The following is a 23,840-nucleotide window of genomic DNA, read 5'->3' as shown; positions in this document are numbered from 1 at the left end:
GAAGCCGAGTGGACTCTGCTCTCCTCCTCGCTGCGCGTCGCGGTCTATCAACGCACTTTTCAGTGCGCGATCGCTTTTTACTCGCAGCGCATTGTATGCTAAAGCCAGAGTCAACAACGCGTGGCGTGCAATTTTACTTTACTTCTTTTTCGGGCCCTCTCATTAGCTCGTCGCGAAACCGCGCGGCAATTGCAATCGGTTCGGATCGATCTGCGAGATACGGCGCTGGAAAGTGTCGAGGACAATTAAATCGATGCGGCGTGCGCGAGCGAGCGACGCTACGTTGCGCGCAACGGCCGTGAAGCGCGCGCGCTTAGTATTTTGTACGTTTGCGCGCGCCGCGATGTGCTTTGACAGATCCGCCGTCGCAAGGATTACTACCATATGTTGCGACACGCTTTCGATCGGAGGCCACCGCGGCGATTGGACGGGCAATGCAGTGGCTGGCGTGCGTATCATGAGGCAGCGCTGCAGCTGGACTGCGCGCGACGCCCCGAGACACTCGGCGGGACGCCAAGTTATTATCTCGGCTGATAAGGCAATCGCGAATTCTGGTTTTCTCTTCCTTAGTCGAGCGGCCCGCCGGAGATAAGATTAGATCGGCGCGCTTACCGCTATTCCTTTGTGCGGCCAGGATCGCCGCGTCTTGCGCCATCTCTCGTGGACAGCAGCAGACGACTGAAAGTGCAATTTAAGTGCCTGCGCTCTTACCCATGCTGTTCGGCTGACTCTCACTCTTGCCCGCTTCTGATGACATTGTCAATGTTAATTGCTTTTCGTGCGTTCGATTTCCTTTGACGGAGCGAATATTGGCCAAATAGAGCGTATAATAATTCAAGGCGAGCCGTTTGTTTACACAATTTTTGCTAATGGCGCTTAATTGCTTCTTCACGATGAATACAAATTGAAAGGTGATTTGCCTCGGTAATCGCTGTTTGTATATCGAGATGGATACGGTTCAAAAGTGAACAATCATCGAGATAAGAGCAATTAATGTGTCTGTTGTGTTCAGGCACTCGAAGGTTCTTCGCTTTTCTTTCCAATTTGAAACAATTATAATTGTCTATCAACGGTAATTGCAGACGTAAAGTATCTGATTTATCGTAGGTAAACAAGAGCTTGCCAAATAAAATGCTACGTAGGTGAAAAAATTTGTTCTAGTGTGAATAATGCATTATGATCGTGGTTTTTTATCAAGTAATTGAAAGCGAATCAAGTGAATTGTCAGTCATCGATTTGCCGCCAATATTCAAAGTTCAAGGAGTAAGTTAGCAAGTCATCCGACAGATGCTGCTAGCTACGGCCTGGGTTGGCGACGTTGCCGGCTGGCGCACGACAAACACAGCGCTACCTATGGCAAAACGTGAGAACTTGTCGGGAGCACTCACACAGGCGCACAGACTCACAGAGAGTGAGAGGCCTGGTATGCTGCGGCTGCCAACTCGGTCTGACCAGCGTAGCAGAGAGACAAGGTGTCGTCGAACGGTACATACAATATGCATCGCGCGTTCGTGTCCGCGTGAGTGTGTACGTGAGAGTACTGTTCTCCCTCTCTGTCCGTGGGTTATAGTAGCGACCGAGCAGACCTCGTCGCCACCGCCGCCGCTAGCACAGCGGGGTTACACGATGCGGCAACGTCCGCAAGCATAGCTTCAAGAGAGCAGGGCGCTAGTCGTTCTGCTGCTCTCGTCGGCTCCGCCGCCGTACAGCGCGTTTTGTGTGCGCCCGTTGAACGCTGCTGCTGCTCATGTTTCAGTCAGCCAACACGGGAGAGAGACAAGAAGTTCTCGCCGCCGCTGCTGCTGCTGCTGTCGCCGAACGCTAGCCCGTGCGCGACAGACAGAGCGCAAGATCTCTCTTCGACTCTGCGTCCTCGTCAAAGGCGGCGCCCGTTCATTCGCTGAGTGAGCGTGAGCCAGAGCAGAGGCAAGCTGCTATACGGCTCTGCAAATACACGCGCGTGCGATACAAGAGAGCCAGCCAAGAGAGCAAAGGAAGCAAAAGTGACCGTGCCTGTGTGTGCGTGCTGTGCTAGTGTGTGCATACATACGTGTGTGAACAAGAGAGAGAGAGAGAGAGAGAGAGAGAGAGAGAGAGTAGAGAGTACTACGCATCCTCTGCGTGTGCGCGCGTCCGCCATTCCGACAAACAACACACCAAATCTCGGAAGGCTGCCTTGGCTTTGCTGTCGCTGTCCGCCTCCGCTGTGCCACTGCTTCTTGTGGCACGTCACTTAGGCTTCCTTTTCGTGGGCAACGCCGCTTCGAACACCACGTCTCCATCACTGCGGTAAGTTTCGCTCGCAACCACCACGACCTACTTGCCTCTCTCTCGTTCTCGCTCGCTCGAGCCTCCGTGTGTACGTGTTGTACGAGTTATCGCAGATGGGTTATAGCACGACAGGCGGCTCGGGCTCGAGGAAGGGTTATAAGTAACGGAGCTAGTGGCCGCGAATCGAGTATCTCGCGGATTTCCGTCCGTGTGTGTAAGACTCTTGGAGCTCGGGAGAGGGGGAGCCGAAAGAGAGAGAGAGAGAGAGAGAGAGAGAGAGAGAGAGAGAGAGAGAGAGAGAGAGAGAGAGAATGAATATAAGAAAATGTAAAAAGTGTAGCCGTGTGCTGCTGCTGACTGCCTGCTGTCGCGAAAAAAGGCAGATTAGGAAAGCGAGTCGTGTTGACAAATGATTGTCGATTTCTCTCTGGCTCTCGCGGCCGCGGTCGCACGCGCAAATACTCGTGAGAATAATCGAAAAAATGCTTGACGGCTGTGTTGCAGGACAAAGGAGTTGGATGCTGGTTCGCCCGGTCGGTCGGCGGCTCAATTAGTGCGTGTTCAAGTGCGAGAGCGAAGTGTCAGCTGATTGCTCGGGCTCGTGCCCGAGCGGATCACCTCTGAGAAGGCCGTCGCGAACAGGCGGCTAGATAGCAGTGCGCGCGCTGTGACCGCGAGTGTCGGGTGAGCTGGTCTAGTCCCCGAGCTTCGTAAAAATTGTGTACAACGTCGTGTACAAGAGCAAGAGGCGCGAGGAGGAGGAGGCGGCGTCGACGGCCGCCTGCGGCACGGTGAATCGCGCGACGACCCTCGGCAGCCTGCACTTCCAGCAGCACCTCGCCGCCAGCCAGCAGCCGCCGGCGAGCATCGTCGACTACTCCGCGAGCGCGTTCCACGGCGGCGCCAGCACCCCCGGCGGCGGCAACGGGCCCAGCGATGCCGCGACGGCGACGCCGTCCGCAGCAGCGCTCCTCAGCAGCAGCAGCAGCAGCGCCGCAGCCTCCTCGCAGGCAGCTGCACTGAGGTACTACCCCGCCGCCGCGCCGCCGCCCCCGCAGCCGCTGCCGGGCTCGCCGCCGGGGCCAGCGGCCACCTGCTCGGGCGCCAGCGGCCCCCGCCAGCCCCCGGCCGCCCCCGCGAGCCGCGGCATGGAGAGCGCGATGGAGGCGAAGCAGCGCAGCCAGCGCAACCGGCGCCGCGAGAGGGCCCAGCGCATGCAGCGCGAGCCCAAGCCGCGGCCGGCCAACCCGCACGCCGAGGACAGCGCCGAGGACGACGAGGTCGTGCCGGCCGCCGGCCTCAAGGGCGCCAAGGAGCCGGGCGCCGCGGCCCACGCCGCCGCCGGCCACCAGCGCCCGCCGAGGCCGCCGCGGCCGCCCCGGCCGCGCAAGAAGAGCGCGCTCGCCGCCGCCGCGGCCGCCAACAGCCAGGGCAAGGAGCCCAAGGAGCCCATCTTCGAGGAGGACATCATCGACGGCTTCGCCATACTCGCCTTCCGCAGCTACGAGGAGCTCGAGGTGAGTGTCGCGCCGCCGGTCGGCCTTGCCCCCCGGTCGCGTGCCAGTTGTTGCCGCTCGCGAGCGCGAGCTCCGCGTCGCCGGGGCAGGGCGGCGATGGGGCGCTTTGCGCCGTGTGGCGCGCGTCGACAACGGAAACAGCCGAGAGAATCAATCGGACGATTAGATAAAACTCCTGTCCCGCTGCCTGCACTCCGTGTTTCTATTAATTGCACGCTACGCGCGCGCGTCTGCTTTGCGGCCGGCGGCGTTCTCGTGCACGTCGATCCCGCAAAATCTGTCGAGGGCCGTGCGGCGGGGGTAGGGGGTGGGCGGGACCACCCACGCTCCGCGGCTTCTTTTTACGAGCGTCCCCGTAATAGGGCTCCCTCCCCCTCCCCTCCCCCTCCCCCCACCCCCTCCTACTCGTGTTCAGCAAGTTTTGGCAAAACACCTGTTAGAGATTTTTCGCCCGCTCGCTCTCGCTGTCGCGGTAATTAGAAAGTAACTCGTTAACTCAATTGCTCGCGGGGCTCTCGTAGTCATTCAATTAGCCGACCTTCGCGGCCGGTTATCTAAATTTAAATTCCAATTATAATGGCCTTATTATTGGAATTCGATAGGCAATACAGGACTCGTCGGAAGCCGGATAATATCGTTATTATGTATCCGACGCCGGCGTTGCGCAAAAGTTTATCGGCGATAAACCGGAAAAAGAGACGCGAGCGCGAGGCCTTATCATCGCCGCGAAACTCAAAACATTGTGGTTAATTGACGACTGATAAACGCCGGGAGAGTGCAGTCCGCGGGCCAGCTGCACTCCTCCGCGGGATTCGTGCGCTTAATTGGCCGTTAAAAGGAAGCCAAATCGATATGCGCGCCGCGGACTTTTCGCTCGCCTTTTGCCGCGGCTATCTTAATTAGCGTTTGTTTTCCGCCGATTAAGTCCCCGCCAGTCACCGCAATCGGTCGAGACTTTGATTTCTGACGTCAGCGCGGCGAAGACCACGCTAACCCCTTCAGCACCGACAGCGGTGATGCTTCGTAACCGATCGGTCGTCGCGTGGCCGACAATCCCGCTCTCCTCGCCCACGATCCTTCGAGTCGAATCGGCGCGACGACGGCGGCAAGCTACGTGCGCGCGCTCGACGCGACGTCTAAAATTAGAGGCGCGCGCGAAGCCCCTCTCGTTAGCATAGTTTTGCGTGGAGGGCGAGAAAAGCTCCGCGCCGTAACGCTCTCCCGACACGTGTATCGCGGACGCAAAAGGGGGATAGCACGAAGACGACGGCGACGACGGCGAGGGGCAGCAGCGAGAGAAAATGAAAAGGAGGAAATCTGATAAAGGGTGCGAGCAGGAGGCGAGGGACACCCGAGCGAGCGTTGCTCCGAAATTCCAAGGGCGCGCTATTTATCTACCTCGCGAGTCCGGCTCGCTTCTATAATCAATTGGCCTGAGCTCGCGAGCGCTTCTTCCTGCTTCTTGTTTTTGTTTTCGTTTATTTTCTCGTCTTGCCTTTAATTTTCGTCGGCGGGGGGCAAAAATGGTCGTCGGCAGCTCGCTCGTCTCCCCTCGCATCCGTAGCTGGTAGCTGGCTCCCCGGCGTCGACCCCCGCTGGCTTTCCCTTCGCCCCGCTCGCTCGCGCGCCCTCCCCTCTCGCCCGCTCTCGTCCGCTCTCGCCCGATCCCTCGTTTCGCCGGCTCGGCCGGTGCCGTGTCCGCGGGACGCGACTGTACGCGCGGCGGACACTTTCTTCTCGCTCGGCGCGCTGCTGAGGTGATTAGCCGCGTTGATTCTTGGGGCCTCGTCGCCTTTATAGTCGCCTGATTGACCGTAAATCATCGCGCCGCAGACTCGTGTAAACATCATTGTAAACCATTCCTCCTTAATCCAAGAGTCAATAATCGCAGCCGACCACCTTGGCTTGTTTTCTCTCTCGCCCGGCGAAAGTCTGCGTCTGCGACGCGCTTTTATCGCTCGCATCGTAAATACAGCCCCGGATAGAGGCTCGTTATTATGCCGGCGCTCGGATGGCTCGTCGTAACCGAGGATCTTGCCTCGCTTTCCCTCCCCTGTCGCTGCCTGATTACCGACTCGCCGGCGCGCATCGTTAAGCCGAGCGCGCGCCTTTGCGAAACGGCGCGAACGACTACGCGACAAGTGAAAAGTCGCGAGAGCCGTAGCCTGGGCGCGAATCGGCGGCAAGGAGCTGCGGAGACGCGCGCCAGGGGGAACATCCAGTTTTGCGAGCGCGCCGAGGAGAACGAGTCAATGGGAGATCGAGCGGAGAGGCCGCTGTCGCTAGCGTGGACGTGACGCGCCAATGTGTGCCATTAACCGAGCGACTCGTGTGCGCTTCTAATTGGATCTAAAGTACAAATTGAGAGAGAGAGAGAGAAAGAGAGGAACACAGAGAGCGAGCGACGAGCCGCAATAATTCACGTCCGTGCGCGGTTTATACGTTCGCCAAGTTTTCGAGCGAACTGGTCTCTCTCCCTCGGAGTTTCTCCGTGCTGTCGCGATAAGCCAGCGTCGGGGGGAGGGAGACTGCATCGGATTTTTGCCTCCGCTATCTACGCGCGATGTGCCGTAATGTGCAGTGGATCTCACCGTTGCGCAAACACAGGGCCACTTCTTTATCTGTTTGTTACCGAAATCAACTGTCTAGCTGGCGAGCTTGAGCGCGATCCGAGTACCGGTTCGCCGATAAAGTATCGCCGCTCTCACCTATCGGCCGTACGGACGCACCGCAGGCGCCGCTTATTTGCGCTTATTGCCGCTTATTATAGGCGCGATTATGGCTTTAATCAGCTCGTGCTAATTCGGGCGCAGACTGGAGGCGCTCTCTCGCGCCGCGATCGCGACCGGCTCTCCGGTTTTATCGAGCAGCGATTTTCCCGCAGCCGCCGAGCTCCGGCGCGAAGGGACCAACGGGCTCGTCGCGTTGCCGCGCATTCGACGACGGCGCCTTCGCGCGAGCCGCGGTTAATTGAAAGTTCGCGCTCACCCGAGAGATAATAATCTCGTTAAGCAAATTGCCGGCAGTTCAAAAATCAATCCGCCGAGAAGTATCCAATTGAATCCGCCGAGCCAGCCGCTGGCGTAATTGAGCGGGAAATTAAATATTAAGGAGGTCTCTCGCGATCGATATCTGGTCGGCGACGGAGCTCAGCCAAGAGTGCGCGACACGAAAACAACGGAGCTTTGTGTAATCCAGGTGAGCAGGAAGCGAGCGAGAGAGCGAGAGAGAGAGAGAGGAGTCAAGTGCGCGCCGCGCGCGAGGCGGAAAGCCGCGAAGAGGGAGCGCGAGGCGAAGCGGGGAATTATGCATACACCGGCGAATGATCAATTAATGCCGCGCGCACGCCTGTCCACTGCCGTTGCACGCCTCGTCGACGGGAAAGCAACGCGAACGAACGTGTCTGTAACCGTCGACCCGGCGACGGCAAAATTTATAGATCTATGTAATGCACCTGCGCGCGCGCTCCCCGCCTGACCCACTTTTCAGCGCGCGTTTGATGCTCCTCGCGATCCGCGCGTTCTTTCGTCGCCGTCAATCGTTTCGACGCTTCCCTCTTTCTTTCCCTCTCGACTCGGCTGTCCGCCGTTCTCTCGCGGGTTATCGGGGACCACGGCTAGCGAACGCCGCGACGGCCAAACGCGAGCGTAATATTTTTGCTTAGCGAGGACTCTACCCCGGCGGCGATATTTATGCGCGAGCGAGAGCTGATTTTTCACGGATTCGTTGAAGCCCAGTGGCCAAGGGGATTTCCCTGGCCGATCGATGCCCCCTCCAATACCACAGCTTTCTAGACCTCCAGAATCCGAACCGCGAGGATGTTTGCCGTAGCAAGTGATTTTCAGCAGTTCGTAATCAATGCTTACAAGGCTGTAACTTTCTTTTAATCAACTTGCATAAATTTTAAACATTAAAATTGATCGGCTATTTATTAGCAAATTCATACAATATAGGATTTTTCTAATTGAAAAACTTAATTACAGTTTAACTAACGAAACCCCACGATGAGGGGCCGCTCAATGGCTTCTGCGCTATTTTTTTCGAATAAAGTTACAGAAAGCGGCTAACCAAATGATTTGTCACGAACTAATGCATCAGTTTATGTGTCAAAAATTCCTTCAGTTTCATTGGCCAGAAAAAGTAGAACAGCTTCTACGTGGATGTATATAGCTGAAACGACGTTTTTTTTATTTATTCACGATATCATTGATGCAATCTCTATCACTGATATTTTTAATAAATCAATGAGAATCGTGATGCTGATATTATCAAAAGATAGGCAATAGGTAGCTCTCGCTGGCTTTTAATTATATTGATGATTATTAATACGATGCAATTGATACTGTTTTGAACAAAACAATCCAAGTTTTTTTAATAACCGAGAGCGTTAAAAAAATATAAGTTTAAACGTGGTGTTTATAATTAAACTTAAACTGGCTTGGCTAATACACACTTCACTTCGTTCATCATGAGTGTACGAAAGTTTTTTTTTGCGATGTAGAAGAAGATAATAGTGATTGCGTTCGTGTAGCTGAGATTACTTGATTAGTCGAGTTTAGTTTGCAAGTTGATGGTACTTTAAACTTGCTGCAATAAAATAGCTATTATTTACGATGAGCTTTAATGATTTGAAAAATGTTAAAAATTCTGGTGTGAGTGGGTCACAGCGTGCGAGTAATCGTACGATGAAAACTTTGCGCTCGACTCGCAGTAATTTAGTTATAACTTTTTACGTTTCCAAAGAACTCGAGGATTTCTTATAAAAGCAAAAATCATTTGATTACTCGTGTACATCTATAAACAATTGAAGTCGCGGTCGCAGCGCAATTGCCATATCTCTGGTTTTGGACCCTTTCAGTCACAGAAGCCACTATAGTGGCTATCTGATTTATTTTATGTTTTTGGTCATACTTTTTTTATTTCATTAAAAATTGTGAAGTCTTTTGCATTTTTAGAACATAGAAGACTCCATTATTTGAATTATTATTTGAATCCGTAACGCTTATTTGTTAGTTTATAATTATTTATAACTGTTATAAACATATTATTTGCACTTCCAAATTGAAAAATATTGAATTGTAATCCTTTCAGTGGCGCAATTCAATCTTTATTTTGGTAGTGCAAATGTACGATCGCCTTGTATTTTTCGACGCCGAATCTGAATCCGATATAAAAAATGAAATAAATGTAAAAGCAAACGCCTATAATAGTTTTTAACTACACCTTTTCTCATAATATTAATTTTCTTTATTTACGGATTTATAATTTTTTTGACAATTTCCACATTGAAAATTTTTACATTAAAAATTACTTTATTTTTCTTCCACAACAAGAAAATTTGAATTGTGACTGGAAGTATAGTTTTCACTCCATTTTAGGGGTTGTATTTATTTTTTTTAATTATAACGCCAGATTTAAATTCAGCGTCGAAAAATACATTGGAAACGTATATCGGCACTTTTATATCAAAGCAAATTGAATTGCGTGACTGAAAGGGTTAATTATTATATTTCTAACTTAGAAAAAACAGTGAATTACTTGTAAAACAGCGAACCGCGTAAAACTGATGTAATCATTTTTACGCGGGAAGTCATTTAATTGGTCAACGGTATCTGTAATTTGATTCGAAAAAAAACTAGTGCTTCAAACAATTGAGCTGTCCCACGTAGTGGGTTGGGGTCTTATTAGTTAAACAGTAATATCTCGGATTCTAATTACTTTTTCGATTTGAAAAATCCTAGACAGAAATAGTGGATCGATGTTCATGTTTAAAGTCTATGCGAGTCGATTAAAAAAAAGTTATATACATTCGTATCGTTGATATTATACTATAGAAAATCACTTCCTACGGCAAAACACCCTCGATATTCGGATTCAGGAGGTCAAAATACGTATAGAAAACTTTGGCGTTGGAGGGGACATCGATCGACCACGGAAACCTCCCTGGTCCCTAGACTACTCGCTCTGACCCGGGTTTCGCGCCCGCCTATTTTTTTTCGAGGTTTTAATAACAATTGCCGCTTACTCGTCATCGAGAACGCGGTTCTTTTGCCGTTTTTTGTTGTCCCGGGGACCGTTACAGTAACTTTGATTACGTGACCGTGAAATACACGTGAAAGCCAGCAAGAGGGAGAGAGAATGTCTCACGGCACTTGACTGCTCTATACGCAACGACTGAACATCGGGCTTAGCTTGCGAGAAAGAAAAAAGTTTCCTGTAACGAAACGAGTCTCGGTGTTTTCTCAAGATTCCGTCTCTTTTTCTCTGCTCGCGGCTCGACCGACGAGATTCCTTCGTGACAAAAGTAAATGATTCGACAAATCTCGTTTCCGCCGAAGTACGAAAATTCCCGAGAACGCGGCGGCTTTCTCTCTCTCTCTCTCTCTCTCTCTCTCTCTCTCTCTCTCTCGTCGGCGTCGCGCGCTCGCTGTGCGTTTCGATTGTTTGATCCGCGCTCGGCTCGTGTGTTTTTACGCCGACGACAGCGCGTTTAATGGCTCTATCATGGAAAGCCCGAGGCTCGCGCGCTCGGAAAGCCAGCGTTTCCCGTGCTCTCGCTACGGCATCGATCGTCGTCCTCGCTTTAATATTTATCCCGCAAGGTCGCCGCCGAAGAGAGGCGAAGCATCAATTTTCCGCCAACTTCGCGCCCGCGCGTGATAAGAATGACCGAGGACTTTGTCTGGCGCACCGAGGTTCGCGACTGATCGCGTCGCGCCTCGCCCCGACGTACCTACGGCGCGCGAGAGAAACGAAAACGAGCGCTCGCGAGCGAAAGCGCGCCGTTTGGGCACACGTAGCGGCAATTAAGCTCGCGATAACCGGTCGACAATCAATTTTACGGCTGTAGAACTGCGTGACCAGACGACCGCCCGTCCTTGCCGTCTCCGTGATCGAGGCTGCGTTTCGTCGAGGCCGTGGTTTGTCTGTTGTTCGCCGGTTGCAGGTGAAGTTCGCGGCCGCTATTGATTTTCCAGAGAGAGAGAGAGCAAGAGCAAGAGCGAAGTCCCCCCTCGGTTAGCGCGCAGAGGGGCAGCCGATTGATAAGCCGCGGGGCGCCCGAGTGTTGTCGCAGTCGCGCTTTCTCGGCAAGACGATTGCTCGTTGATTCGCGTGCGCGAATTCCGCCAAGCGCAGAGAAACGGAGATATATACGAGGCGAGCGTGCGCGCGTGTTGCGTCGTCCTCCTCTCCTTCGGTCAATGTCTCCTCCCTCCGCGCGCGCTTTTTCGAGCGGCGACGGTGGCGGCGGCGGCGGCGGCGGCGGCGGCGGCGACGGCGGCGACGGCGACGGCGGCTCGATATCGCTTCTCTCTCTCTCTCTCTCTCTCTCTCTCTCTCTCTCTCTCTCTCTCTCTCTCTCTCTCTCTCTCTCTCCTTGGTCGCGTTCTCGAGCAACGCGCACCTTGATCGCTGGCGACGACGACCGTTGCGCTCTCGCCAGCCGTGCTGCCAACAAAAGAGCGCGAGCGAGACTTCGCCGAGGAAGTGAAATCGAGGCGTTGCGCTGGTTTTTGTGTGGCGGCAAGCGAGGGGGAGCGAGACACGATTGGTTTTTCGTGAAAAAGTCGGCGCGCTCGAGGCATTTCGCGTACAGCCTTTCTCCCTCTCTCTCTCTCTCTCTCCATTATCCAGCGTGGGTTCCACTAATCGAATCTGCCTCGCGACTGATTCAACGAGTCCACGCGCAGTCGAGCTAACGGCGCAAGCCTCGCCGATCCGCGAGGCGCCGGCGGCTCGTTTATCCTCGAGCATGTGGTTCGCCAACGTAACGCGTGCGCGCACGGCAACGCGCCCCGTCTCGTCCTAAATGCACCAATGGATTCGCGTTCGCGTTGGCACTGCTGCTGCTGCTGCTCCCTTCTTGCCGAGAGCGAGAGCTCTCTTGGTTTTTTTGTCTCGCGCGCACACGCACACTCGACCTCCCCGAAGACGAAACACGTGTCGTAGTCCCGCCGGAGGGAGCGCGAGCGCACACTTTTTTCCTCGCCGCCGTACTCTTTCTCCGGCGACTTCCTGCGCGCGCGCACCCATTGTAATGGAGATCCGCCGGTAGCACGCGCGCGCGCCACGACAGCAATTAACGGCGCGTTTGCTTTGCGTGTTGCAGAGTGCAATAAAGCTAGCCGGCAAGAATAACTTCAAGAAGCTGCACTCGCTGTTGTCGCTGGACGAGAAGCCGAAGCTCGACACGGGACAGAACAACCGGCATCACAACGACCACCACCACATCAAAAATCACTACAAGCACAACAGTTACAACACGCATAATTCCGTACTCACGCCGGCGACGCTCAATCAGGTAGGGCAATCGTGCGTTTAGTCTTGTCGCGCGCCTCGCGGGTACCGCCGCCGAAGTCGATCGCGTCGGCTCGCTATCGAGCGGTCAATCGTCGAGTGCTCGGGGACGAGTGGGCAAAGAGAAGAAGGATGAGCGGAAAAACGGAAGGGCTCGCGCGCTGATGGATTGTTATAATCCACTCGCGAGCGCGGCCCATTGATTTGCCCGAACGAGCGCGCGGGCCGCACCAATTTTCGCTCGCGCGCGACTTAATTTCAATTGAAATCGAACGCATATCGTCGGAATAATCGCGTTGCCTTCCGAACGGCCAACTCCGACTGGCGGGGGAATAGCTTGTTTACATGCTCATTAATCGAATTGTTCGGCGATGGCGTGCTAATTCGCGTGCTAAGATAGCCGGGACGGAGAAAAAAAGGCCTTCGGCTCGTTATCCCTTATGTTCCTCTCGCGCCAATTAGCCGGGCGAATTCCCAATTCGCGAGCACCCGACTGACACGCTTTTTATTTATTTATTTATTTATTTATTTATTTTGTGTGTGACGCAGGGCCTGGATGCGGGCACGAGCGACGACAGTGGAAGAGCTTCCGAGCAATTGCACGGCTCCGGTATCCCCAGGGATTGCCAGGACGCCGACAGTTCCAGGGACCATCTCAGCGATGTGAGTTCTCTCTCTCTCTCTCTCTCTCTCTCTCTCTCTCTCTCTCTCTCTCTCTCTCTCTCTCTCTCTCTCTCTCTCTCTCTCTCTCTCTCTCTCTCTCTCTCTCTCTCTCTCTCTCTCTCGTCTCTGTCTCATTGCACGTTTTTGGCTTTTCACGTCATTTTAAAACTCTGTGGTGTCGTTCATTAGCTCATTCTGGCCATTCATTGAATATCTATATTAAGTGTTTAATTGTGTACATACACGTTTTTGAGGGTGATTGTCAAAATTTTGTCATCCAATGTGAAAAAACATAGAAAAGTCAAGGTCTATGCTCGAACGACTGAGTTCTGCTTGACATTCGTGCGTACAGATACAATCGAGAAAACGAAAGAACGTGCATTTGCCGAACTAGAGCTTAAAGCGTTTGTTGTCTTTGGTCGAGGCGAAGATTGTTAAAAAGAGCATGGAACATTTTGATTCACAGGCTAGCAGTCATTGCAGTTCGGGTAAAGGTTATATCGTAAGTATCCTCGTTTTCCTTTTCTGACCCGACAAACTTATAAACGGGAATATTTGTCTGTGTTCAGTAGAGATATTTCGATATACAATAATAATTAACCATTGCCCATGGGATTCACTAACCACCACGTTTCTCTTTCTTTTTTCTTTCCTACAGTGTGATAGTGAAGGAGAAGACGATAAGGTAAGACGGCTACGCGCGCATTTTCCCCCGCTTTCACGTTGTCAGCCGTGATAGTACACTCTCTTTCGACTCGAAACTCAATCGCACATATGTAAGAATGCTGATAAAGTCGAAAAGAAAGCAAGGAAAAAAAAGCCTTCTGGAATTTTGAGTGAGTCACTAGCGGCTAACAGCGTGAAAGAAGGGGCAGACAGACGAGTAAAGTTTAGCTGTAAAATAGCAAACGATCGATTAACAAGCTGAACGTTCCATTTCAGAACTCGGATGCGGAATCGATACTCTCGTCGAGTCCACCACCCCTTGCACGTAAATGTGAGTGTTCCGAGAGGAAAGGCTGTAGTTGTTTAACGAGACGAATTCAATGCTAATGGCCGATGGTTTTTCAGACGAGTTGCCATCTTCTTCACCGCACGTGTTGCCTCCGGCGAACGGGGCGGGCGGCTCGCCACCGGACACCGGCGGACAAATCTCCAACCCGGCCACCGATGCCCCGGCCCCCATTCCTCCGCCTGTGCCTGCGAGCGCCCCCGTACCCACGGCGCCCAGTCCCCCTAGCCCCACCTTACCGCCCCACATATCCCAACCACCCGTAAGTATCGCTTGCACTTTCACTAATACCTTCGAGTCTCTCCGTTCGTTGGTCCTGCGAATCTTTACACCAGTCGTTTCCGACAAACTTAACTCATTAAGGCCCATGCCAATATTGGATGAGTTAGCGCCAGACTAACCGTGCCGTTCATAGGCAAATCGAACAAAATATACCTGTGTTTTTTCTTTTCTCATTTGCAATTATTTATAAAAAGTTATCTAAACAAATTACCTAAAAAGTCATTGTTTTTCAAATCTGATTGCGACAATCGGTTCCGCTGGAAAAAGTATGGAAAAAATGTATATAATATTTTTTTTGTCGGACTTCAAATTGTTAGTGTAAAACGGCAATAAATAATCGCAGCTCCGGCAGTCAGTGTCTTCACCAAATCCAAATCAAAATCGGAATTCCTCGTTGAAATGCATTTTTCATGACAAATTGAAGCCCGACAAAAAATGTTATGCACATTTTTCCACATTTTTTCCCGTAGAATCGATTGCCGCAATCAGATTTGAAAAACAACAACTTTTTAGGTAATTTATTGAAATAACTTTTTATAAAAAATTGTAAATGGTAAAAGAAAAAACACGGGTATTTTTTCCCGATTTACTGAATGGTACAGTTAGTTTGATGCTATCTCATTGAGTTTTGGCATGGGCCTTTGTGGATTGATTTTTGAGCTTGGAAAAAAGTGTTATTTGATAACAAGTTGCTTCTGGTATTAGTCATCCTCTCGTGTCATTTACAGCACGAGTATCGTTGGTCAATTTTCTATGTATTTTCCCATTCTATCAATTAGATAACTGTGTGTGTGTGTGTGGGGGGGGGGGGGGTACGCGTGTATTTATGTGTCATTTTTAACGTATGAGAGTGTACTTGTGATACACGGTTGAATTAAAAATAAGAAAAAATAGAACGTGTTCTGGCAGTAACTCAATTATACAACACTTTTAAATCCACTTAAACGCTGACAACGTCCATAACGTTGAAAAAAAATCACTATTGATTTACGTACTGCTACATTTTTCAACACTTTTACGGATTATACATTGGCAAAGGCTCTCGGCCCGATCAAAAATATTGACATTTATATTGAAGATTTATGCTCATACAAATTCATGAAATGATTAGCGGAGATGGGAACACGTTTCACGTTCAATTTGCATTTTCGTACAAACTCGTTTTGCGACCAGGATTTTTCTTCTCTTTTTATTTTTTGCTCGTCATAACGAGAACATTTTTTTTTATTCCACAAACACGCGGTGAAATTTTAATACGTTGAAAAAAAAAAGAGTTTCCGTAAAAAAGTATGCCAAGGTGCCACAATAAACTTGCGTGTTTATCGCTCGATCGTTAATTTAATTTGACTACTCGTTAGGAATTCATTGATTGGTATTTAATAGTCGTTAATCATTGCACACGCGTGACAACTATGTTGATCAGTCGATACAAGATTGCTCGAGAGTTATCTCGAAAAATAAAACTAATTTGATTATTGGCTTTCAGTATCGAGAGCATAACAATGTTATTCAGCTTGAAATATTGATTGACGAACAACTTGGCTGTGGCGTTACTGCAAAATGAATATAATCTTTTTTGATATTCCGAGATAAAGACGTGAATGGAATATGGATACTAGTGCTTGGGACATTGATTCTAACTAATTACATCCGATCGAAGTTATAATACTGGCGTTTTGATACTTGGCCAACTCGTTTATACTGCTTGAAAAGCCGAATGATTAATGGTCAATTGCTGTCGATGCATAGCTGCAATTTGCGAAAGCTCGTAACGATCAATAGTGCGACTAGTCTATATAGGAAATTATTGCATAATGATCAAAAATAGCCTTTCAAAGGCTCGAAGATCCATTAACCTAATGTTGTTGTGTGCGATTCACAGATGACTAGTCCGCTAGCAGCGAATCCACGTGCAATAGCGCCACAGCAGCGGCCCGTATCTCCGGGCCTGCCAGCTGGGCCGCCTCACCCCCAGCAGCTGCAGCCAGGTGGCCTTCATCCACCGCCGAGCATACCTTTGGTACATACCTCGGCGTCGCAACACACGACCACCTCGCCGGCTGTAGCCAGTCTCGGCGTTTCGCCGGCTGCGCCCTCGAATGGCGCCGCCACCACCACTTACCCAGCGTCACTACCGATGGCTGCTTATCCGCAAACTCAGCCGTCCTATCCGCTCTACACACCTTACGCGCCCATGAATCACAGTCCGTACCTGCCGACCGCGGTGCCATCGCCCTCGCACTCGGCTGCCTCGAGGACCGATATCGTAAGTCTCGCAAGACCAAGTCATTTTCCATTAAACACAGGCTGTCTATTCGTCAACGATGGGACCCACGATCGTGGCGAATTACTTTATTACCTAGCACAAATTTTCGGAAAGTTATGTTCCGGATTTGTAATTTCTTTTTCACTAGACACCACCGGTTTTCTCAAGCGAAATTTTTGTAAAAAGATTTATATTCACACTTGACACGGATTAATTTATAGAATAGTCAAAGAATAGTTTTACAACCATTGGCTTTTTCATTTGCCTCTAGATGCGCCTCTAGATATACTCATCGATATTCATTACATTATTATTCATTTATTAAGACCAAAAATTAACTCCCTTTTCATGTTCAATTGGATTTACCTTATAGCCTCAACCTTTGCAAATTACAGCGAAGCAGTAGAGCATCACCTTGCACGAACCTAAGCAAGCCAGTGGTGCCGAGCAATCACACGGGAAGCGTGAGCAGTACAGCGTTGAATGCGGTAACGACGAGCGGAGTGTCATCGGTAACGAACACAGTCACTACCGCCAACTCGATCACGCACAGGGATATCGTGGTAAGCAGTCTGGCCGTCAGGAACACTAACAACTCGCCAAGGGGCCACAGTCCGACTAGGGAGCGTGAGAGCTACAGGTACGTTTTTTGTCAATTTGACACGACAGCAAGGTGAATTTCTCTTATCTTAATCGTGAAATTTGATTTATAGCAGTAACGTGAGTAGTCTCAGTAGGAGCAGCATAACACCGGTTAGCGTGCCGAACACTTCCTCCCCGGCTAATTCTAGTCTACCTGCGTATTCTAAGGCTCCAGGGTGGATAAGGTATGAAGTTCTTTGAAATAGTTTCAAAAGCCCTTAAATCAATATTGTTCGAGGCTAATACCAAGTTTATTCGATTATAGTAGCAATGCGCCGTCGTCAATGTCGCCAGCAACGGCAACGTCGGTGCCACGACCAACGCCGCCTCCGGTACCGCTGGGTCTGCACACGTTTGCGCCACCAATACCACCTTTTGCGGCGCCTTTACCACCACCTGTTTCCAGTGCGAGTCCGCATACTTCCTTGTCGTCGCTTCCGCCGCCTACGTCTAATCCTAATCCATTCTCTGCGGAATCGTTGTTTCAAACTAGTGAGTCATTGTTCGATTAAAGTCAGTTGTGTAACAAAGATGGACAGATATTATTTCACGCATTGAAATACATTTTCCGTCAAACGGTAAAATATTTTGATGAAAGGAATTGTAACTCGTCCATCTCGTATATCATTAATTTTCGAGCTCGAATACTATGTAAAATAAAGAATCAAAAATAGGCGTAAGCCATGTGCCCGGCCAAACGGATATGCTGCGTCGTGAGCTGGACAATCGGTTTTTAGCCTCGCAAGACAGTAGGAACGTCGCTGCAAACCTCGCTCTACCACCCTACCACAGGACGGAAATGCACCATCATCAGCATCAGCATACGCACGTTCATCAGCACACTACACCGATTCTGCCGCCGCCTGCAGCATCGACGCTGTTTCCACCGCCGATCGTAAGATTCAATCGATCGAATGTAGATACCGTACCTCATTAAATAAATTAATTTACGTGAATGGTTTTGTAGCAATTCAAGGACATTCCAAAGCTGGGTGGAGTGGACTCCCCATTTTTTCGGGGGAATCTCAATCTCGGCAATTACTCAAGTTTCAATGCAAGCCTATTGCATCCTGGCATACCTCCGCCTTCTACGCCTTTCGCGCCTCCGACTCATGTGTCGTCCTATCCACCAACGGTAACGCATCACTTCAAAGTTTGTACAACTTTTTAAAATCTTTCATAAGATCAAATTGGAGGGAAATCATGGTTAATCATTTCTAGAAACCCGGCAAGTGGAATACGATGCACGTACGGATAGCCTGGGAGATTTACCATCATCAGCAAAAGACGGAAGCGAAATCTGGAATGCCCGCAAAGACGGATCTGCTAAGGCCGCCGGTTCATTTGTTTGGCACAGCCGGACCAGCAGGTCTCGGTTTATCCGGACCGCCTTTAGCTCCTCCGTTCTCTACGGCGTTATCGTCGCATCCTCCTGGAGCTCCAGTGTCACACACAGTTGGGTTCCTATCGACACCTGCTTCACATTTAGGTACGTATCAAAAATCCATTTATTTATATTTAATTCTAGCTGATGCAGATGGTCAATAAACGTTGTCGCTTGTTTCTAGCTCCAGGAATGTCGCCCTTTGGTAGATATCCACCAACTTTCGCAACTGCAAATCCGAATTTTCCTCCTATGGCTGGTTTTCCTCCAACCAGAGAAATGCCTCCAGGTCTAGCAGGAATGAGCGCAGTCCACGATCCTTGGAGAGGGTACGTGCAGCAACTAGGCGTTTTCTTTTTACGGAAAATCAAAAGGTTATCGTCAAGTTATATATTTTCGTTGTTTGCAGATTACAGCGACCCCCGACAGCGTATCCACCGACGTCGACAGCCTGGGGCTTGAAGCCGGAGCCACCACCTATCGACACAAGGCGAGCAGAGCTCGAGGAGCGTGAACGTGAGCGCGAACGGGAACGCGAGCGAGAAAGGGAACGCGAGCGGGAACGTGAACGTGAGCGTGAAAAAGAACGTGAACGCGAGAGAGAACGCGAACGTGAGCGTGAACGAGAACGAATAAGAAGGGAGCGAGAACGTGAAAAGGAAGAGAAACGAAAACAGCAAGAAGCTGAAAGAGAGCGCGAACGTCGAGAGAAGGAACGAAGGGAACATGAGAGGCGCGAGCTTGAACGAGAAAGGATGATACAGCTACAACAACAACAACAACAACAACAACAACAACAACAACAACAACAACAACAGCAACAACAAAGTCGGCAACACATGGTTGTGGGCAGAGAAAGGTCGCCGCTTAGAAATGGAGGCAATCCAATGGATCCTACGCCTATGGTCAGGGTAAAAGAAGAGCCAAGAAGTAAAGACGACGACGTCGTTATGCTCTCGAGGGCACCTCCACCTGGTTCACAGCCTCCGCCTAATGCGTTATCAGATCCTAGGTGAGTTGTTCAAAGATTCTACGATTCTCTATTGGTCAGTTTCGCTCTATTATTTAAATATCAATCAATGAAAGTACGGGTGAAATATGGAAAAATCATTTAGACCATCTTCGTCCTATCATTGAAAATAGCCTTGTGTAAACTTTGGTTGATATCTAGTACAATTTACTCATATAAATCACCTTCATCAACAAGGAAAGAAATTTAATACGAATATTTATTTTTTCCAAATCCAGAGAGAAATTCGATGCTCTACGCAACGATCGTGCTTTGGAGCAACAAAACAAAATGTTAGATACAGAAAAGTGGATAAGGTTAGTTTTCTAATTTTATTGTAGCACTTCTAAACCTTCTAATTTCAATTTAAAGTAAAGAGTTTTATATAGTTTACCATGAATATTTTTTTGGTACTTTCAAAATAATATTAAGTTTTGGAAAAAGTATATTAGTTTACACAATCGGCCTGAGTACTTGATGAAATGTTTTTTTCTATAATTTATAATAAGAAAGTTTGGTATTATTCACTTTTTACCAATTGATTTCTCTTTTCGTCTACTACGTACGCTATCGAATGGAGGTCAGTTGATTAACGAAATATAATCTTCGATGCAGGTACCACGCGCATCCACACGCTTACCTAGCGAGCCGGCATCCGGCACACGCAGCACCTCCGCCGCCTTCGATGACCCGAGCGATGGCCGGCCTACCGCCTCTCACGCATCCAATGCAGCACTTTGCTCCACCACCGCATACGACTCCAGGACAAATGCCACCGACGGGTCCTTCGATGTGGCCATCGCCGGATCCATTCCGCGATCCGTATAGGTTCGACCCATTGGTCGCCTCATCGATACGCTATAATAATCTGATGGCCGCCGCTGCCTACGACGAGGAGCGAGCAAAACTCTATGCCTCGGGTTACGCAGTGCCACAGCCACCGCCCGCTGCAGTCAGCTCGTTGAGAGCTAAAGACCCAAGTCCTGGACCGTTGAGCAATCTCCACATACATCACAGGGCGGGTCCGGGTCCGGGTGGACCGCCACCGCCTCCCAGTGCTGCTACTGGACAGCCGCAAGTCAGGCAACTTGAGAGCATGGTGCACAACGCCGTGGACCTGCACAAAAAGGATGACTCTGCGCAGTCGCGATGATTGCGAGCGCACACCTGTACATAGACCACTAGCACGTATGCGAACGTATTTATAAAAATAAACGTCGCGTCTCGCTGCTCGCGACAAGTGATTAGCTACTACGTGTTACGGACGAGGCTCTTGGTTCCATGCTCGTTGTACCGAATCAGTCGCATTCGACGTTATTTGCATTCTCTTTCCTTCACGAGTTGCTGTTGATTATACCAGATCCACTAACGAGGTACCGTCGCTTTTTCGTTTTAGTGCATCGTTGGTTTTTAAAGATGGCTATTTATCTGAGATTAGTGATATTTTTTTTCCAAACTTCAATGATACTGCATTTTATTTTACTATCAGGTGCAGCATGTTAAGAATACAAATTAATTTTTAACGAATGATCGTCTGTTGACTTGGTTTTAAACTAAAGAGCCGACAAAGAATGTTATGTTTTTTATTGTAGTAGAAAAAGTATATATATTTTTTTTTGAAAGCAGACTTCATGGCTACGTGATAATTTTGATTTCATGCCTAATTAATTTTTTATTATTGATTGCTATTGTATCACAAGGCTGTTCGAAACAAACTGAATGAAATGCTTTGGACTGACATTAAAATGGAAGCTCTTTTTCACACACAATTAACTTTAAGACAAACTTTGACAATTTGACTAAAATATTTAAGACAAATATTTGATAATGTTTATGTTCTTTGTGATTTATGCTAATTTGCCATGAAATTTTCCTTTATTTGAATAAATTTTATTCCTCCGAGCCTTATAATCTTACGTTTAAAATGTATTTATCTCAAAGCAATAAATAGGTAATATTTATATCTATTTATAACAAAAAAGTGATACGTTAGCTTTACTTTCAGTTGTAAAAAGTAAAAAAAAAGCTAAATAATAATAAAAATTTAGTGTTAAAAATAAACTTTTCTTTTTTTTGTGTTGATTAATTTACCTTTTGTTCAAGACTAAACAATCGAATGCGACTCGCTCGATACAACTATTTAATTTTGTTTTTATACAGAATTGGCAATTGATTCAATAATCAACGAATTGATAACTCATTTTGTTATAAATAATCGATTTAAAGGCAATCGTTGACTCGTTGCTGCTTGTGATTCTTAGGACGTTTTCGTCACTGATTTCGAATTCAATTGATTAGAAAAATTTTATCAAGTTCGAAATGACGGCAATCTAACTATGAATGATATTTCTTGTCTTTCGAAATCAATGATCGAATAATAGGAGTTCGTGCTTTTGACTTTTGATGAGTCGTCTCTCGTAAAACAAAGCCAATTCCGAAACGCTACAATCGTAGGAGCGAACATACAAATGAATATAAAAAAGGAATGAAAATGTAGAAAAAAAGACTCGAATATTTTAAATGTATGACGTGAAAGAGTGATGAATCAAGTGTACTCGGAGTGATTGTATGGTTTTTAGAAAAATTATTAGATTAGTATGTAAGGAAAAAAGTGCAACATGATGCTCCGCGCAAGATACTTTGTCTGTCTATAGCGATTATAAACATTATTAGTAAACGATGATAACTAATTGCGTAAAGTTATAAATATCGTGTGTAATATTAATTAATTACAACTAGAGGTGAAAAAACACAAGCGATGGATAGGAGGAAACAAGAATGTAGGATGTAACATTGACAGGTGCAACAAAGAAAAGACATTTTCGTAATCGAGAGAAAACGCGTACTTTAGCTAAAAAACAAGGAGTGAATAGGATTTAATTGATAGAACGGAAAATGAATTTAGATGAAAACGTCACTAGCTGCATGAGAAATAGATCGCGTGAATGAGCGAAAGAAATGACGCGGGTCTGAAAATGACGATAAATCGTGCGTGAATGGTGTTACGTGGAAAATACGGAAATGTGACGAATTATTTAATTATTTATTTATTATCAAGTGTTAAATGAGATTTATCGAATCTCGATTGTCTTCGTTGATGCGTCTGGAAAGAAACGTGTGACTGAGTGAGAGATTGATGAGGCTCGACTGTAGGTAGCTGTTATTTCATCGATGTTGATGTAAATTGTAATAGAAGAATTTTATGTTCCAAAGCGAATATCGTCGAAACCAATATGATTATTTAGTTGTACGAAAGGTGATTAAAGGTCAGAAACGAGCAATCAATTTTGAAAAAGACAGTTTTGAGCAACTTCCTGTGATATATTTGGAGCGAAATTAATTTCTAGTAAATTCGAAATACTGATGCTCTTACTTATGCTCAAGTTGAAGCGGATAGAATCTAGCAACAGCTGCTAAATAATATACCAAGTAAACATTTTCAGTATCTTGGATAATCTGTAAAGCTAACTTATATCAAACATGAATCTTCTGAAGAAGAATATTGTATTTTGTGTACAAATTATAAATATCTAAAATGCATAATCGTGATCTTGATGGCTTTTAGAAAATAGTTTGAGATAGCATTTACTATGTAAATAAATCAAGCTATGTTTAGAGAAAAGATATTTAAATCTACGCAACAACTCTAATAAATTATATCAATCATAGCCATGTGTGGTTTTACTCTTCTAAACTATATATGTGACTGTATATATCTCTATGTAATCAAATGAGTGTACGGATACTAATTCCTAATTAATGAATAACATGAAATTGTACGTAAAGAAATTATTTTTTAAACTTTTAGACACAATGATTTTGATAAACTTTCGGTTTCGTGTGAAATATTTCAAAATGAATTCTAAAACGCAGAATATCCAAGATACTATCATTGCATTTTGCCAATGAGATTCCACCCGCGATCCTTTCAATTATGCTTTTGTGCGACTATATAATATATGAGGAATTTGAAGTAAGAAATTCGTTAACCACCATTGATTGAACATAAGCAAAATTCAGTTTTCTCTGCATCGCAGAGCATTGGCTAAATAATGGATATTTAAGATAAAAATGAAATTGTAAAGTTTGAACCGGCGAGCGGTCGGTGTATGCAGCTGTTCACATTATTTTTTTCACAACGATTTACGAACCAAACACAATGTGCGTCATTCGAGGAACTGTAGATATTTTTCATTAATGCAGCTAAAAACTGATGATTGTGAAGGATAGGAGGGAGGGGCAGAGATCAATTGCGATGCAAGGCAATGATTCTGTTGTTGTAGATAAGCCGAGACGATGCGTAGAGAACATTTTGTGTGAATAGGTTTTTTCTAAAAACTGGCGGTTCTTTGTAAAAGGATCGAATAATCATAGTTTCTATCAAAGTAGCAGCTCAATGTCTTTTGTATCATACCTTTCCTCCGATGTTTTCTATGACTATTATGTTTTTTGTAAATAATGAAGCTTCTTAAAAATGAATTGAGTTTACACATTTA

The 23,840-nt window shown here is 47.7% G+C and overlaps 1 protein-coding gene across 7 annotated transcripts; it reads left to right on the top strand.

Annotated features, from left to right (window-relative positions):
* The first annotated feature begins 1,441 nt into the window (after positions 1-1,441).
* LOC131672114 (atrophin-1-like) lies at positions 1,442-23,809 on the top strand. Of its 7 annotated transcripts, none has more exons than XM_058949093.1 (19): positions 1,442-2,289; positions 2,776-3,788; positions 11,899-12,090; positions 12,636-12,749; positions 13,216-13,251; positions 13,408-13,434; positions 13,692-13,746; positions 13,821-14,023; positions 15,926-16,309; positions 16,705-16,949; positions 17,023-17,136; positions 17,217-17,443; positions 17,626-17,846; positions 17,919-18,086; positions 18,173-18,440; positions 18,520-18,664; positions 18,745-19,347; positions 19,584-19,661; positions 19,960-23,809. In XM_058949093.1, exons 2-19 carry the CDS (start codon positions 3,420-3,422, stop codon positions 20,495-20,497), a joined length of 3,987 nt encoding a protein of 1,328 aa, XP_058805076.1. In that variant the 5' UTR covers positions 1,442-2,289; positions 2,776-3,419; the 3' UTR covers positions 20,498-23,809. The 7 variants fall into 7 exon arrangements, with proteins under 7 accessions (XP_058805076.1, XP_058805074.1, XP_058805073.1 ...); XM_058949091.1 differs by having other exon boundaries at positions 1,443-2,289; positions 17,026-17,136; positions 17,614-17,846; positions 17,919-18,104; positions 19,960-23,808; XM_058949090.1 differs by having other exon boundaries at positions 1,443-2,289; positions 17,220-17,443; positions 17,614-17,846; positions 17,919-18,104; positions 19,960-23,808.
* Positions 23,810-23,840: the final 31 nt, after the last annotated feature.

The sequence above is a fragment of the Phymastichus coffea genome, unplaced genomic scaffold (genome assembly GCF_024137745.1).
Source record: "Phymastichus coffea isolate CEN01 unplaced genomic scaffold, Cenicafe_Pcof_1.1 PCOF00143, whole genome shotgun sequence".
Taxonomy (NCBI): domain Eukaryota; kingdom Metazoa; phylum Arthropoda; class Insecta; order Hymenoptera; family Eulophidae; genus Phymastichus; species Phymastichus coffea.
Note: the sequence above shows the minus strand (reverse complement) of the source record. Positions and strands in the feature narration are given on the sequence as shown.